Consider the following 17,753-nt stretch of genomic DNA (forward strand, 5'->3'; position numbering starts at 1 on the left):
TTAATGTGTGGTTTACCTGTTTGTAGTCTTTATGTAGTTTGTTAATGTGTGGTTTACCTGTTTGTAGTCTTTATGCAGTTTGTTAATGTGTGGTTTACCTGTTTGTAGTCTTTATGTAGTTTGTTAATGTGTGGTTTACCTGTTTGTAGTCTTTATGCAGTTTGTTAATGTGTGGTTTACCTGTTTGTAGTCTTTATGTAGTTTGTTAATGTGTGGTTTACCTGTTTGTAGTCTTTATGTAGTTTGTTAATGTGTGGTTTACCTGTTTGCAGTGTTGTGACTAACGCCCTTACATGCGTTACGTTACATAACGTAATTACTATTTGCAGTAACTTGTAACCTAACGCTTTACATTTCCCCATTCCATAACGGCCTTATAGTTATTGTGCGAGCGTTACCCGCGTTATGGCGTTATGTCAACTTATGTGATCAGTGAAAAGTCTCGCAGTTCCGTGAGTCTATCATACATCATGCGTCTCTGTGCTGCTGACTGCAGTGCAGAGAGAGAGAGCACTCTCTGTGTTGACAGTTTCGTTTGTGCTGCCTCTCATACTAGCCTGAGTCAGCCACATGGCTTACACCCTAACATGATAAAAGCACGTCGCAGAAGAGGTCATTGATTGGCTAACGTAGGGACAGATTTCAGGGTAAGCCAATCAGAGACAGTCTACAGGGTGGGCGGGCTTACTGCGTTTTGTAAACAGTAACAGATTTATTCACAGACACACGAACCCTTGTAACACATACATAGATACTATACACAGACAGAAATCGCCGGTAGAACGAAAATCATAATACAGTACCACACGCTAAAATGGCAAATGCGGATCATGACAGCGAGATCGGTTGCTTTGGGAGTTGGAAATTTAAACACTATTTTGAGTACTTGCGACCCAAGGACGACAAAAACATTGAGGTGAAATGTAAATTGTGTGGCGGACATAAAACATTGTCCTCCAATTGTTTTGAAGGCAAGTTGAGGCTATACAATAAAGATGCCTGTCAAAATTCCTGAACATGTTTTATTGTTCCACTACATTTCATAATGTTAGGAGGGAGTTGTGTTTTCTCTTACTGTGTGAAAAGTAAAGTAAAGTAAAGTAAAGTAAAGTAGTTACTTTCATAATTTACAGGTAAAGTAAAGTAACAAATTACTTTTTTAGATAAGTAACGATAACTATAATTCCTTACTTTTTAAAAGTAACTTCCCCAACACTGCCTGTTTGTAGTCTTTATGCAGTTTGTTAATGTGTGGTTTACCTGTTTGTAGTCTTTATGCAGTTTGTTAATGTGTGGTTTACCTGTTTGTAGTCTTTATGTAGTTTGTTAATGTGTGGTTTACCTGTTTGTAGTCTTTATGTAGTTTGTTAATGTGTGGTTTACCTGTTTGTAGTCTTTATGCAGTTTGTTAATGTGTGGTTTACCTGTTTGTAGTCTTTATGTAGTTTGTTAATGTGTGGTTTACCTGTTTGTAGTCTTTATGCAGTTTGTTAATGTGTGGTTTACCTGTTTGTAGTCTTTATGCAGTTTGTTAATGTGTGGTTTACCTGTTTGTAGTCTTTATGCAGTTTGTTAATGTGTGGTTTACCTGTTTGTAGTCTTTATGCAGTTTGTTAATGTGTGGTTTACCTGTTTGTAGTCTTTATGCAGTTTGTTAATGTGTGGTTTACCTGTTTGTAGTCTTTATGTAGTTTGTTAATGTGTGGTTTACCTGTTTGTAGTCTTTATGTAGTTTGTTAATGTGTGGTTTACCTGTTTGTAGTCTTTATGTAGTTTGTTAATGTGTGGTTTACCTGTTTGTAGTCTTTATGCAGTTTGTTAATGTGTGGTTTACCTGTTTGTAGTCTTTATGCAGTTTGTTAATGTGTGGTTTACCTGTTTGTAGTCTTTATGCAGTTTGTTAATGTGTGGTTTACCTGTTTGTAGTCTTTATGCAGTTTGTTAATGTGTGGTTTACCTGTTTGTAGTCTTTATGTAGTTTGTTAATGTGTGGTTTACCTGTTTGTAGTCTTTATGCAGTTTGTTAATGTGTGGTTTACCTGTTTGTAGTCTTTATGCAGTTTGTTAATGTGTGGTTTACCTGTTTGTAGTCTTTATGTAGTTTGTTGTACTGGAACATGTTACACAACACTGTAGACGCTGCCTTGGCTGCTTTCAACCTGCCAGAACTACACACACACACACACACACACACACACACACACACACACACACACACACACACACACACACACACACACACACACACACACACACACACACACACACACACATACACACACACACACACACACACACACACACACACACACACACACACACACACACACACACACACACACACACACACACACATAAATATATAATATAAACATTCAGACCAGTATGCGCGCTGGGTCTTAGACTCATTCGCCTATAGTTAGTTTGGGGGACAAAACACTGTGCAACCACATTATGAAAGGTAGATTTTATAGAATTTATTTTTATTATTATTATCGAGCTATCAAAATAAGCGATTTAGCCTGGATATCGTTTTTCTCTGGACGTAATTTTTATTTTGGATAAAATAACATCATATTAAGGTAAACAGGTCTAAATGGGTTACGTGTGGTTATGTGCGGCAGCAGAGCAGGCGGTGTGTGCGCTGTCAGCTTAGCGTATAATCAGTACAACAACGTTCAGCTCATTTCCTCGTGTGGACAGTATTACAGTCTGTTGCTGTACAACAGCATTTCATTCATACACCGAGTTACGTTCCCACAGGGAGAGTAGAGCTTTATCGCCTCCTTATTAGATTCACTGTCCTTTCCTTCCCTTCCTTCTGCCTGCCGGACAATAAAGACAAGTTTGACTTTATAGCTCGGAAGAACACACAATACCCCACTGGTGGAAAAAAACAGTACGCACACGCATTCTTTACTTTTACTTTACACAACACAAACTGCACCAATGTGTCATATTTCTACACACAACACTAAACTCTGCCAAATTACCAATGTGTCATATTTCTACACACAACACTAAACTCTGCCAAATTACCAATGTGTCATATTTCTACACACAACACTAACTCTACCAATGTGTCATATTTCTACACAACACTAACTCTACCAACGTGTCATATTTCTACACAACACTAACTCTACCAACGTGTCATATTTCTACACAACACTAACTCTACCAACGTGTCATATTTCTACACAACACTAACTCTACCAATGTGTCATATTTCTACACAACACTAACTCTACCAATGTGTCATATTTCTACACAACACTAACTCTACCAACGTGTCATATTTCTACAGAAACACTAACTCTACCAATGTGTCATATTTCTACACAACACTAACTCTACCAACGTGTTATATTTCTACACAACACTAACTCTACCAACGTGTCATATTTCTACACAACACTAACTCTACCAATGTGTCATATTTCTACACAGCACTAACTCTACCAACGTGTCATATTTCTACACAACACTAACTCTACCAATGTGTCATATTTCTACACAACACTAACTCTACCAACGTGTCATATTTCTACACAACACTAACTCTACCAATGTGTCATATTTCTACACACAACACTAACTCTACCAATGTGTCATATTTCTACACAACACTAACTCTACCAATGTGTCATATTTCTACACAACACTAACTCTACCAACGTGTCATATTTCTACACAACACTAACTCTACCAATGTGTCATATTTCTACACAGCACTAACTCTACCAATGTGTCATATTTCTACACAACACTAACTCTACCAACGTGTCATATTTCTACACAACACTAACTCTACCAATGTGTCATATTTCTACACAACACTAACTCTACCAACGTGTCATATTTCTACACAACACTAACTCTACCAATGTGTCATATTTCTACACAACACTAACTCTACCAATGTGTCATATTTCTACACAACACTAACTCTACCAACGTGTCATATTTCTACACAACACTAACTCTACCAATGTGTCATATTTCTACACAACACTAACTCTACCAACGTGTCATATTTCTACACACAACACTAACTCTACCAACGTGTCATATTTCTACACAACACTAACTCTACCAACGTGTCATATTTCTACACAACACTAACTCTACCAATGTGTCATATTTCTACACAACACTAACTCTACCAACGTGTCATATTTCTACACAACACTAACTCTACCAATGTGTCATATTTCTACACACAACACTAACTCTACCAACGTGTCATATTTCTACACAACACTAACTCTACCAACGTGTCATATTTCTACACAACACTAACTCTACCAACGTGTCATATTTCTACACAACACTAACTCTACCAATGTGTCATATTTCTACACACAACACTAACTCTACCAACGTGTCATATTTCTACACAACACTAACTCTACCAACGTGTCATATTTCTACACAACACTAACTCTACCAATGTGTCATATTTCTACACAGCACTAACTCTACCAATGTGTCATATTTCTACACAACACTAACTCTACCAACGTGTCATATTTCTACACAACACTAACTCTACCAATGTGTCATATTTCTACACAGCACTAACTCTACCAATGTGTCATATTTCTACACAACACTAACTCTACCAATGTGTCATATTTCTACACAACACTAACTCTACCAACGTGTCATATTTCTACACAACACTAACTCTACCAATGTGTCATATTTCTACACAACACTAACTCTACCAACGTGTCATATTTCTACACAACACTAACTCTACCAACGTGTCATATTTCTACACAACACTAACTCTACCAATGTGTCATATTTATACACAACACTAACTCTACCAATATGTCATATTTCTACACAACACTAACTCTACCAATGTGTCATATTTCTACACAACACTAACTCTACCAACGTGTCATATTTCTACACAACACTAACTCTACCAACGTGTCATATTTCTACACAACACTAACTCTACCAATGTGTCATATTTCTACACAACACTAACTCTACCAATGTGTCATATTTCTACACACAACACTAACTCTACCAACGTGTCATATTTCTACACAACACTAAAGGTCATTACACACTGGCGAATTAGCGACGCGATGCGAATAAGCGATCTGAAAATGCGAAATATTGCATGTTGCAGTTCGCCTGCGAATCTCTGCAAAATACGACACCAGAGCGAACAAATAAAAGCGAAAACGGTCGCATTTTCGCACATTCGCCACTGATGTGGAAGCTTGCATGGACTTCAATTGTTTTTTTTTTAATGCGAATTATTCGCACGAATATATCGCGTCGCCAATTCGCCAGTGTGTAATGACCTTAACTCTACCAACGTGTCATATTTCTACACAACACTAAACTCTACCAATGTGTCATATTTCTACACAACACTAACTCTACCAATGTGTCATATTTCTACACAACACTAACTCTACCAATGTGTCATATTTCTACACAACACTAACTCTACCAATGTGTCATATTTCTACACAACACTAACTCTACCAATGTGTCATATTTCTACACAACACTAACTCTACCAATGTGTCATATTTCTACACAACACTAACTCTACCAATGTGTCATATTTCTACACAACACTAACTCTACCAATGTGTCATATTTCTACACAACACTAACTCTACCAATGTGTCATATTTCTACACAACACTAACTCTACCAATGTGTCATATTTCTACACAACACTAACTCTACCAATGTGTCATATTTCTACACAACACTAACTCTACCAATGTGTCATATTTCTACACAACACTAACTCTACCAACGTGTCATATTTCTACACAACACTAACTCTACCAATGTGTCATATTTCTACACAACACTAACTCTACCAATGTGTCATATTTCTATACACAACACTAACTCTACCAACGTGTCATATTTCTACACAACACTAACTCTACCAATGTGTCATATTTCTACACAACACTAACTCTACCAATGTGTCATATTTCTACACAACACTAACTCTACCAATGTGTCATATTTCTACACAACACTAACTCTACCAATGTGTCATATTTCTACACAACACTAACTCTACCAATGTGTCATATTTCTACACAACACTAACTCTACCAATGTGTCATATTTCTACACAACACTAACTCTAACAATGTGTCATATTTCTACACAACACTAAACTCTGCCAAATTACCAATGTGTCATATTTCTACACAACACTAACTCTACCAATGTGTCATATTTCTACACAACACTAACTCTACCAATGTGTCATATTTCTACACAACACTAACTCTACCAATATGTCATATTTCTACACAACACTAACTCTACCAACGTGTCATATTTCTACACAACACTAACTCTACCAATATGTCATATTTATACACAACACTAACTCTACCAATATGTCATATTTCTACACAACACTAACTCTACCAATGTGTCATATTTCTACACAACACTAACTCTACCAACGTGTCATATTTCTACACAACACTAACTCTACCAATGTGTCATATTTCTACACAACACTAACTCTACCAATGTGTCATATTTCTATACACAACACTAACTCTACCAACGTGTCATATTTCTACACAACACTAACTCTACCAATGTGTCATATTTCTACACAACACTAACTCTACCAATGTGTCATATTTCTACACAACACTAACTCTACCAATGTGTCATATTTCTACACAACACTAACTCTACCAATGTGTCATATTTCTACACAACACTAACTCTACCAATGTGTCATATTTCTACACAACACTAACTCTACCAATGTGTCATATTTCTACACAACACTAACTCTAACAATGTGTCATATTTCTACACAACACTAAACTCTGCCAAATTACCAATGTGTCATATTTCTACACAACACTAACTCTACCAATGTGTCATATTTCTACACAACACTAACTCTACCAATGTGTCATATTTCTACACAACACTAACTCTACCAATATGTCATATTTCTACACAACACTAACTCTACCAACGTGTCATATTTCTACACAACACTAACTCTACCAATATGTCATATTTATACACAACACTAACTCTACCAATATGTCATATTTCTACACAACACTAACTCTACCAATATGTCATATTTCTACACAACACTAACTCTACCAACGTGTCATATTTCTACACAACACTAACTCTACCAATATGTCATATTTCTACACAACACTAACTCTACCAACGTGTCATATTTCTACACAACACTAACTCTACCAACGTGTCATATTTCTACACAACACTAACTCTTCCAATGTGTCATATTTATACACAACACTAACTCTACCAATGTGTCATATTTCTACACAACACTAAACTCTGCCAAATTACCAACGTGTCATATTTCTACACAACACTAAACTCTGCCAAATTACCAATGTGTCATATTTCTACACAACACTAACTCTACCAATATGTCATATTTCTACACAACACTAACTCTACCAACGTGTCATATTTCTACACAACACTAACTCTACCAATATGTCATATTTCTACACAACACTAACTCTACCAATATGTCATATTTCTACACAACACTAACTCTACCAACGTGTCATATTTCTACACAACACTAACTCTACCAATATGTCATATTTCTACACAACACTAACTCTACCAACGTGTCATATTTCTACACAACACTAACTCTACCAACGTGTCATATTTCTACACAACACTAACTCTTCCAATGTGTCATATTTATACACAACACTAACTCTACCAACGTGTCATATTTCTACACAACACTAACTCTACCAATGTGTCATATTTCTACACAACACTAAACTCTGCCAAATTACCAATGTGTCATATTTCTACACAACACTAACTCTACCAATGTGTCATATTTCTACACAACACTAAACTCTGCCAAATTACCAACGTGTCATATTTCTACACAACACTAAACTCTGCCAAATTACCAATGTGTCATATTTCTACACAACACTAAACTCTACCAATGTGTCATATTTCTACACAACACTAACTCTACCAATGTGTCATATTTCTACACAACACTAACTCTACCAATGTGTCATATTTCTACACAACACTAACTCTACCAACGTGTCATATTTCTACACAACACTAACTCTGCCAATGTGTCATATTTCTACACAACACTAACTCTACCAATGTGTCATATTTCTACACAACACTAACTCTACCAACGTGTCATATTTCTACACAACACTAACTCTACCAATGTGTCATATTTCTACACAACACTAACTCTACCAACGTGTCATATTTCTACACAACACTAACTCTACCAATGTGTCATATTTCTACACAACACTAACTCTACCAATGTGTCATATTTCTACACAACACTAACTCTACCAATGTGTCATATTTCTACACAACACTAACTCTACCAATGTGTCATATTTCTACACAACACTAACTCTACCAATGTGTCATATTTCTAGACAACACTAACTCTACCAATGTGTCATATTTCTACACAACACTAACTCTACCAACGTGTCATATTTCTACACAACACTAACTCTACCAATGTGTCATATTACTACACAACACTAACTCTACCAACGTGTCATATTTCTACACAACACTAACTCTACCAATGTGTCATATTTCTACACAACACTAACTCTACCAATGTGTCATATTTCTACACAACACTAACTCTACCAATGTGTCATATTTCTACACAACACTAACTCTACCAACGTGTCATATTTCTACACAACACTAACTCTACCAATGTGTCATATTTCTACACAACACTAACTCTACCAACGTGTCATATTTCTACACAACACTAACTCTACCAACGTGTCATATTTCTACACAACACTAACTCTACCAACGTGTCATATTTCTACACAACACTAACTCTACCAATGTGTCATATTTCTACACAACACTAACTCTACCAACGTGTCATATTTCTACACAACACTAACTCTACCAATGTGTCATATTTCTATACACAACACTAACTCTACCAATGTGTCATATTTCTACACAACACTAACTCTACCAATGTGTCATATTTCTATACACAACACTAACTCTACCAACGTGTCATATTTCTACACAACACTAACTCTACCAACGTGTCATATTTCTACACAACACTAACTCTACCAATGTGTCATATTTCTACACAACACTAACTCTACCAACGTGTCATATTTCTACACAACACTAACTCTACCAATGTGTCATATTTCTACACAACACTAACTCTACCAATGTGTCATATTTCTACACAACACTAACTCTACCAATGTGTCATATTTCTACACAACACTAACTCTACCAACGTGTCATATTTCTACACAACACTAACTCTACCAATGTGTCATATTTCTACACAACACTAAAGGTCATTACACACTGGCGAATTAGCGATGCGATATATTCGTGCGAATAATTCGCATTTAAAAAAAAAACAATTGAAGTCCATGCAAGCTTCCACATCAGTGGCGAATGTGCGAAAATGCGACCGTTTTCGCTTTTATTTGTTCGCTCTGGTGTCGTATTTTGCAGAGATTCGCAGGCGAACTGCAACATGCAATATTTCGCATTTTCAAATCGCTTATTCGCATCGCGTCGCTAATTCGCCAGTGTGTAATGACCTTTACTCTACCAATGTGTCATATTTCTACACAACACTAACTCTACCAATGTGTCATATTTCTACACAACACTAACTCTACCAATGTGTCATATTTCTACACAACACTAACTCTACCAACGTGTCATATTTCTACACAACACTAACTCTACCAATGTGTCATATTTCTACACAACACTAACTCTACCAACGTGTCATATTTCTACACAACACTAACTCTACCAACGTGTCATATTTCTACACAACACTAACTCTACCAATGTGTCATATTTCTACACAACACTAACTCTACCAATGTGTCATATTTCTACACAACACTAACTCTACCAATGTGTCATATTTCTACACAACACTAACTCTACCAATGTGTCATATTTCTACACAACACTAACTCTACCAACGTGTCATATTTCTACACAACACTAACTCTACCAATGTGTCATATTTCTACACAACACTAACTCTACCAACGTGTCATATTTCTACACAACACTAACTCTACCAATGTGTCATATTTCTACACAACACTAACTCTACCAATGTGTCATATTTCTACACAACACTAACTCTACCAATGTGTCATATTTCTACACAACACTAACTCTACCAACGTGTCATATTTCTACACAACACTAACTCTACCAATGTGTCATATTTCTACACACAACACTAACTCTACCAACGTGTCATATTTCTACACAACACTAACTCTACCAATGTGTCATATTTCTACACAACACTAACTCTACCAACGTGTCATATTTCTACACAACACTAACTCTACCAATGTGTCATATTTCTACACAACACTAACTCTACCAACGTGTCATATTTCTACACAACACTAACTCTACCAATGTGTCATATTTCTACACAACACTAACTCTACCAATGTGTCATATTTCTACACAACACTAACTCTACCAACGTGTCATATTTCTACACAACACTAACTCTGCCAACGTGTCATATTTCTACACAACACTAACTCTACCAATGTGTCATATTTCTACACAACACTAACTCTACCAACGTGTCATATTTCTACACAAACACTAACTCTACCAACGTGTCATATTTCTACACAACACTAACTCTACCAATGTGTCATATTTCTACACAACACTAACTCTACCAATGTGTCATATTTCTACACAACACTAACTCTACCAATGTGTCATATTTCTACACAACACTAACTCTACCAACGTGTCATATTTCTACACAACACTAACTCTACCAACGTGTCATATTTCTACACAACACTAACTCTACCAACGTGTCATATTTCTACACAACACTAACTCTACCAATGTGTCATATTTCTACACAACACTAACTCTACCAATGTGTCATATTTCTACACAACACTAACTCTACCAATGTGTCATATTTCTACACAACACTAACTCTACCAATGTGTCATATTTCTACACACACACAATGTGTCATATTTCTACACAACACTAACTCTACCAATGTGTCATATTTCTACACACACACACAATGTGTCATATTTCTACACAACACTAACTCTACCAATGTGTCATATTTCTACACAACACTAACTCTACCAACGTGTCATATTTCTACACAACACTAACTCTACCAATGTGTCATATTTCTACACAACACTAACTCTACCAATGTGTCATATTTCTACACAACACTAACTCTACCAACGTGTCATATTTCTACACAACACTAACTCTACCAATGTGTCATATTTCTACACACACACAATGTGTCATATTTCTACACAACACTAACTCTACCAATGTGTCATATTTCTACACAACACTAACTCTACCAACGTGTCATATTTCTACACAACACTAACTCTACCAATGTGTCATATTTCTACACAACACTAACTCTACCAATGTGTCATATTTCTACACAACACTAACTCTACCAACGTGTCATATTTCTACACAACACTAACTCTACCAATGTGTCATATTTCTACACAACACTAACTCTACCAATGTGTCATATTTCTACACAACACTAACTCTACCAATGTGTCATATTTCTACACAACACTAACTCTACCAATGTGTCATATTTCTACACAGCACTAACTCTAACAATGTGTCATATTTCTACACACAACACTAACTCTACCAATGTGTCATATTTCTACACAACACTAACTCTACCAATGTGTCATATTTCTACACAACACTAACTCTACCAATGTGTCATATTTCTACACAACACTAACTCTACCAATGTGTCATATTTCTACACAACACTAACTCTACCAATGTGTCATATTTCTACACAACACTAACTCTACCAACGTGTCATATTTCTACACAACACTAACTCTACCAATGTGTCATATTTCTCCAGAAACACTAAATAGTGTAGAAGCACTAAATGTGTCATTGTGCTTGAAGAGAAACTTTAAATCAGACAAACTGTGACAGTTTGGTCCACAAGCTACAGCACAGACAGAACCATGTGATTACACAGTGTGTGCGTGTGTGTGTGTGTGTGTGTGGGGGGGGGGGGGGGGGGGGAATGAGAAGATAATTCTAGTAGATACTATATATAATTAAGGGCTGTGTCTGGGAGATGTCTGTATCAGGGCTGTGTCCTTAATTAGAACAGGGAACCTCGTCGACTACCTTTTTTCACTAACGGGTACTAAACAAAAACAAAATAAAGACTAGGGCTATGATGACTAAAACTGAAATATTGACAATTTTCTCAAAACTAGTTAGGGAGGGAATAGTGGAGAAGAGATGCAGTAGAACTAAAAGACAAGACATTTTATGTTTGCACTCTGGAAATAGCAGATCTGCAAGCTCACAATGCGACCTGCTGCGATGCATTGTGAGCTATTTTCAGCATGCAACCAAGTGTAAGTTAAATGTAAATTGATTAATGAACTGCTAGAGGACCATACTTTTGAAGAAATGTCCCTTAAGTATTCAGAAACAAAGTCTATTATCTATCTATCTAATCTAATCTATCTATCTATCTATCTATCTATCTATCTATCTATCTATCTATCTATCTATCTATCTATCTATCTATCTATCTATCTATCTATCTATCTATCTATCTAATCTATTATCAAAATGACACAACAAAGCCTATCTTTCCCATGTTTTTATTTTTATTTAGTTTTAAAGGTATATTCAGTGATTTCACTTAATTCAAATATCACTTATGTTTTTGTTTTGTTGTGATAATCCTCCCTACTATAGAGTGTGCTGGCCATATAAGGAGTTCCTCCCTGTCCCCAGTTAACCCCTGGGGGTCAAAAAACCTTAGGTTTGGTTTTTGACTCTCTATCCTGATTGGACGAAAGGCTGGGTCCCACAGCCAAAAACAAAACCTAAGGTTTTTTGAGTGAAATCACTGAATATACCTTTAAGTATATGTTAGTTGTTGTATTCCCCCCTGTCAGGCATTTTAACATTTTGTTCATAAATTAATACCCTGAAAATAGACGATCAAGCTCACAACATGCTGTGAGCTTGTATATCTGCTACTTTCAAGAGGTCTTTGAAAGGAATTTGAAAACCTTTGAATGTTTCTGAGACATTTTAACGACAACAGACTTTGTATGGAGGGGGTGGGGGTCCTGTTGGTACCTGTTGGTACCTTTGTATGGAGGGGGTGGGGGTCCTGTTGGTACCTGTTGTCATGGGTGGTCTTGATGGCCACCAGCTTGGGCAGCCCGTCGAAGTAGGATATGTCCCGGGCTGCCAGGGAGCTGCCGGTCACCAGGTGGTTGAGGGCTCCGCAGATGTTGACCACCACCTCACCAGAGGGCTCTTTCTGCGTGCCGTCGCTGGGCAGCTTGGTCACCAGCACGTTCACCATGCTCTTAGCTGGACAGAGACACAAGCAGCTTAATGGTCACCAGCAGGTTCACCATATGCTCTTAGCTGGACAGAGACACAAGCAGCTTAACACATTTAGTACAGGAAGTGCCTTCAAAATAAAGGCTATAGAGTGCCAGAGTTGTCTGATCGCTTTTACTTTGAAAGCCATGAAACAGGAAACACTTGCCTAAAAAAGTTGACTTTACAAAGGGACCTCACATCCCCGATCATCTTAATATATTGTTTTACGCTCCAAAAAACGTTCATATTTTGCGGGAGAGACGGATGAGGAGCAGAAATGAAGCGCCAGCATATCGATCCATTCATCACCGCGGAGAGCGCCTTGGATTAGGAGATACGAGTCATTCTTTCCGCCGCGCTAACATGGGAGTCAATGACAAGCTAATAGTTGCACTGAGCGTTAGCATACGGCAAGCGAAAAGCGAAATGCCAAAAAAAAAAAAAAGGAAAAATTCTGAATATTCTTATCTCGCCCCGCGTCGCTGGGACGTCGCTAGGACGTCCTCACACGTCAATAGTACTAATATTTCGGGGTCCTATGTACAGAATCTGTTAATGGTCACCAGCACGTTCACCATGCTCTTAGCTGGACAGAGACACAAGCAGCTTAATGGTCACCAGTACGTTCACCATGCTCTTAGCTGGACAGAGACACAAGCAGCTTAATGGTCACCAGCACGTTCACCATATGCTCTTAGCTGGACAGAGAAACAAGCGGGGCATCAGGGCTGGACTGAGACAAAAATTCGGCCTCCCATCGACATCTTCGCTGCTCGCAGATACTTTTCGGGTCAAGGCACATACAAATACTTGAAGCCCTTAATCACACCACACAGAACAACATAAATGATACACAACCAACAACTACACTGAAACAGGCAACAAATGTAACACTTGGCCCACCGGACATACAGTATGTCTGGTATGTTAACCCATTCTGACCTGAGATCAGATTCATACGAGGTTTCCGCCGGACACACACTGGTCTGATGAACCCATTCTGACCTGAGATCAGATTCATACGAGGTTTCCGCCGGACACACACTGGTCTGATGAACCCATTCTGACCTGAGATCAGATTCTAAAAATGTCAGTAGTTCTTCGAATTTTTCAAAAATAGCAGACCTACAAGCTCGTATCGCGCCACTCGGTGGCGCGATATGAGCTTGTAGATCTGCTATTTTTCAATAGCTAAAGCATAACATGATGCCAACACCAAAATGGGTGCCCGTTCAGAATGGGTTAAGTGGCCAGCCCAGGCCTGCGGGGCGTTCACTGTGGGTAGTTAGTGGGTACAGCTGAACCTGGCCTCATTTTGACGGCAAATTCGATTTAGTTTTTTTTAAGAGTCTTGAATAAAATATCATTCCATTTTTGTCACATTTTTGTCGTTTTGAAAAGTTTTCGTTTTATTCTAGTTTTAGTCAACTAAATATCATAAAAAATGTTGTTGTGATTTTGTCGACCAAAAGATATTTTGGCGGGCTGTGATGGCTGCGCTGCAATGACAGATTTCCCCTTTGATTTCATACTGAAAGTAGCCGATCTACAAGCTCGCAATGAGCTGTGTGTGTGTGTGTGTGTGTGTGTGTGTGTGTGTGTGTGTGTGTGTGTGTGTGTGTGTGTGTGTGTGTGTGTACCCAGGTGGTCTTTGTTGCGTGTGTGTCGTGCCAGGTTCCTCAGCAGTCCGGTCAGAGGTCGTAGTTCAAGGTCAGAGTGGGTGTCCAGCAGGTCCAGTAGGATGGGAAGCATTCTCTCCTGGTCCAGAACCACATGACTTAGTACTGACGCCCACTGAAACACACAACCAGAACCACATGACTTAGTACTGACGCCCACTGAAACACACAACCGCACGCACGCACGCACGCACACGCACACGCACACGCACACGCACACGCACACGCACACGCACACGCACACGCACACGCACACGCACACACACACACACACACACTCTGATACACAACCACATAGAATACACAATGATATACACACTGATACACTGACAATACACAATAATATAGCCAATGAAAATGGGCTAATGGGCCCACAACTAAGGGACAGAACTGCTTATTTCTCCTCCATTGTGTGGAGAGCAAAGGTGAGTGGAAATAATGGTGAAACAAGATGCCATAGGAAAACAATGAGGATATGTTGGCCCAGAGTGGTCAGGTATCAGAGGGGGGATGTGGATTGGACAATGGACAGTCACATGGGTGCAGAATGGACCATCCCAAGGGAATAGCCAGGAAGAAGAAAACCAGGCCAATGGGGAAGATATAGCTCCGAGTAATGGCCGAGTATAGCAGACAGACAGACAGACAGACAGACAGCAGACAGACAGGCAGCACCAGGCAGCAGACAGACAGCACCAGGCAGCAGACAGACAGCACCAGGCAGCAGACAGACAGCACCAGGCAGCAGACAGACAGCACCAGGCAGCAGACAGACAGACAGCACCAGGCAGCAGACAGACAGCACCAGGCAGCAGACAGACAGACAGCATTAGGCAGCAGACAGACAGCACCAGGCAGCAGACAGACAGACAGCATTAGGCAGCAGACAGACAGCACCAGGCAGCAGACAGACAGCTCCGGGCAGCAGACAGACAGGCAGCATTGTGCAGCAGACAGACAGCTCCGGGCAGCAGACAGACAGGCAGCATTGTGCAGCAGACAGACAGCTCCGGGCAGCAGCAGACAGACAGCACCAGGCAGCAGACAGACAGCACCAGGCAGCAGACAGACAGACAGCACCAGGCAGCAGACAGACAGCACCAGGCAGCAGACAGACAGCTCCGGGCAGCAGACAGACAGACAGCACCAGGCAGCAGACAGACAGCTCCGGGCAGCAGACAGACAGACAGCACCAGGCAGACAGCATCAGGCAGCAGAAATAGCCAATCTACAAGGTCATGGTGAGATTGTAGATTACGCTTAGTGAAGAGATTAGGTGTAGAGAGGAACCAATTGTTAGTTGAAGACACAGTATGCTACAGTATACAGTGTGAGCTACAGTATGGGCGCTCGGGTGAGGAGGGAAATAAATAAATTTATCCTACCGGCGGATTACGGTCTGGAGAGGCTCAATTGTACGCCCATTTCCTACACCAGAGAAATGGGGCGGCCAATCGGGACACGCTATGCAATATGGGCGGGCTTTGGTACAGTGACTTTCAATGCTTGAGACCTTTGACTGACAGTAGCTCTGACCAATTGCGTCAAAGAGAAAATGTTTCAACCCGCCCCCCTGGAAATGAAATCCAAGCTGAGCCTCCCCAGACTAATATCCCGCGGTCCGTGCGATATTAGTCTGGTTTATTAACCAGGCTAGTAGCGCACTATGAGCTTGGACAAAAACAAGACCTGAGAACTACTAGTGGACAGCGGATTGGCCATTGCGCGTATAGAGCGTGACATTCAATCACCCATTGGAATGCAAATGCATGCCTTTCAGCCTTTGTATCCTATACTGTCTGGCAGGTATATCTCTTTGAAAACCTTTAGTGCTACTGATTGTGCGCTGGGGGGACAACAATTAAAACATCTTGCCTGCCCAAAATGTAATTCCTGGAAACGCCTAGAATGGGTATGGCATAATGGGTATGGCATAATGGGTATGGCATAATGGGTATGGCATAATGGGTATGGCATAATGGGTATGGCATAATGGGTATGGCATAATGGGTATGGCATAATGGGTATGGCATAATGGGTATGGCATAATGGGTATGGCATAATGGCATAATGCCTAAAATGGGATGAAAAGGGGGCAAAAAGCAAACAGACAAACAGAAACAGGAGTGTTACCCTGACGTCTCCAGCAGTGATGTTCTGCAGAGCTCCGATGGCAGCCTCTCGCGTAGTGGAGCTGCAGCTGGAGTTCTGCACCACGCCCTTGTACAGCGCCACCACCTGGGGATGCCACAACCACTCACCTCCCCTAGGCTGACGAGACACCTCCGAAAACACTGACAACTCCTGGTTACGCTGCTGTGGGGGGAGGGTGACAGACAGAGAGTGACTTACAATATTACGGTAAACATATTGCAGGTTTAGACACTATGACATCCGACCAATTAGACCCTTCCTCACCCAGGAGTCAGCCCAGCTCCTTATCCAGACATCAATCATATCAAAACTTGACTATTGTATCTCCCTCCTTACTGGCCTACCGGCATGCGCACTTAAGCCTCTCTAATTGATCGAAAATGTTGCAGCTCAACCAGCCAA

General features: G+C 39.5%; 1 protein-coding gene across 1 annotated transcript in view; it reads right to left on the reverse strand.

Moving 5' to 3' along the window:
* Positions 1-17,753, reverse strand: part of LOC310854025 (plakophilin-3-like) — a 75,256-nt gene that overhangs the window by 5,769 nt on the left and 51,734 nt on the right. Inside the window, exons 10-13 of the mRNA XM_083758501.1 lie at positions 17,331-17,513; positions 15,159-15,312; positions 13,308-13,503; positions 2,081-2,168 (exon numbers count right to left, since the gene is read on the reverse strand). Of these exons, the coding sequence (XP_083614627.1) occupies positions 2,081-2,168; positions 13,308-13,503; positions 15,159-15,312; positions 17,331-17,513 (621 nt within the window). The remainder of the gene's footprint in view (positions 1-2,080; positions 2,169-13,307; positions 13,504-15,158; positions 15,313-17,330; positions 17,514-17,753) is intronic.

This window comes from Protomyctophum parallelum (assembly GCF_964188405.1).
Source record: "Protomyctophum parallelum genome assembly, chromosome: 2".
Lineage (NCBI taxonomy): Eukaryota > Metazoa > Chordata > Actinopteri > Myctophiformes > Myctophidae > Protomyctophum > Protomyctophum parallelum.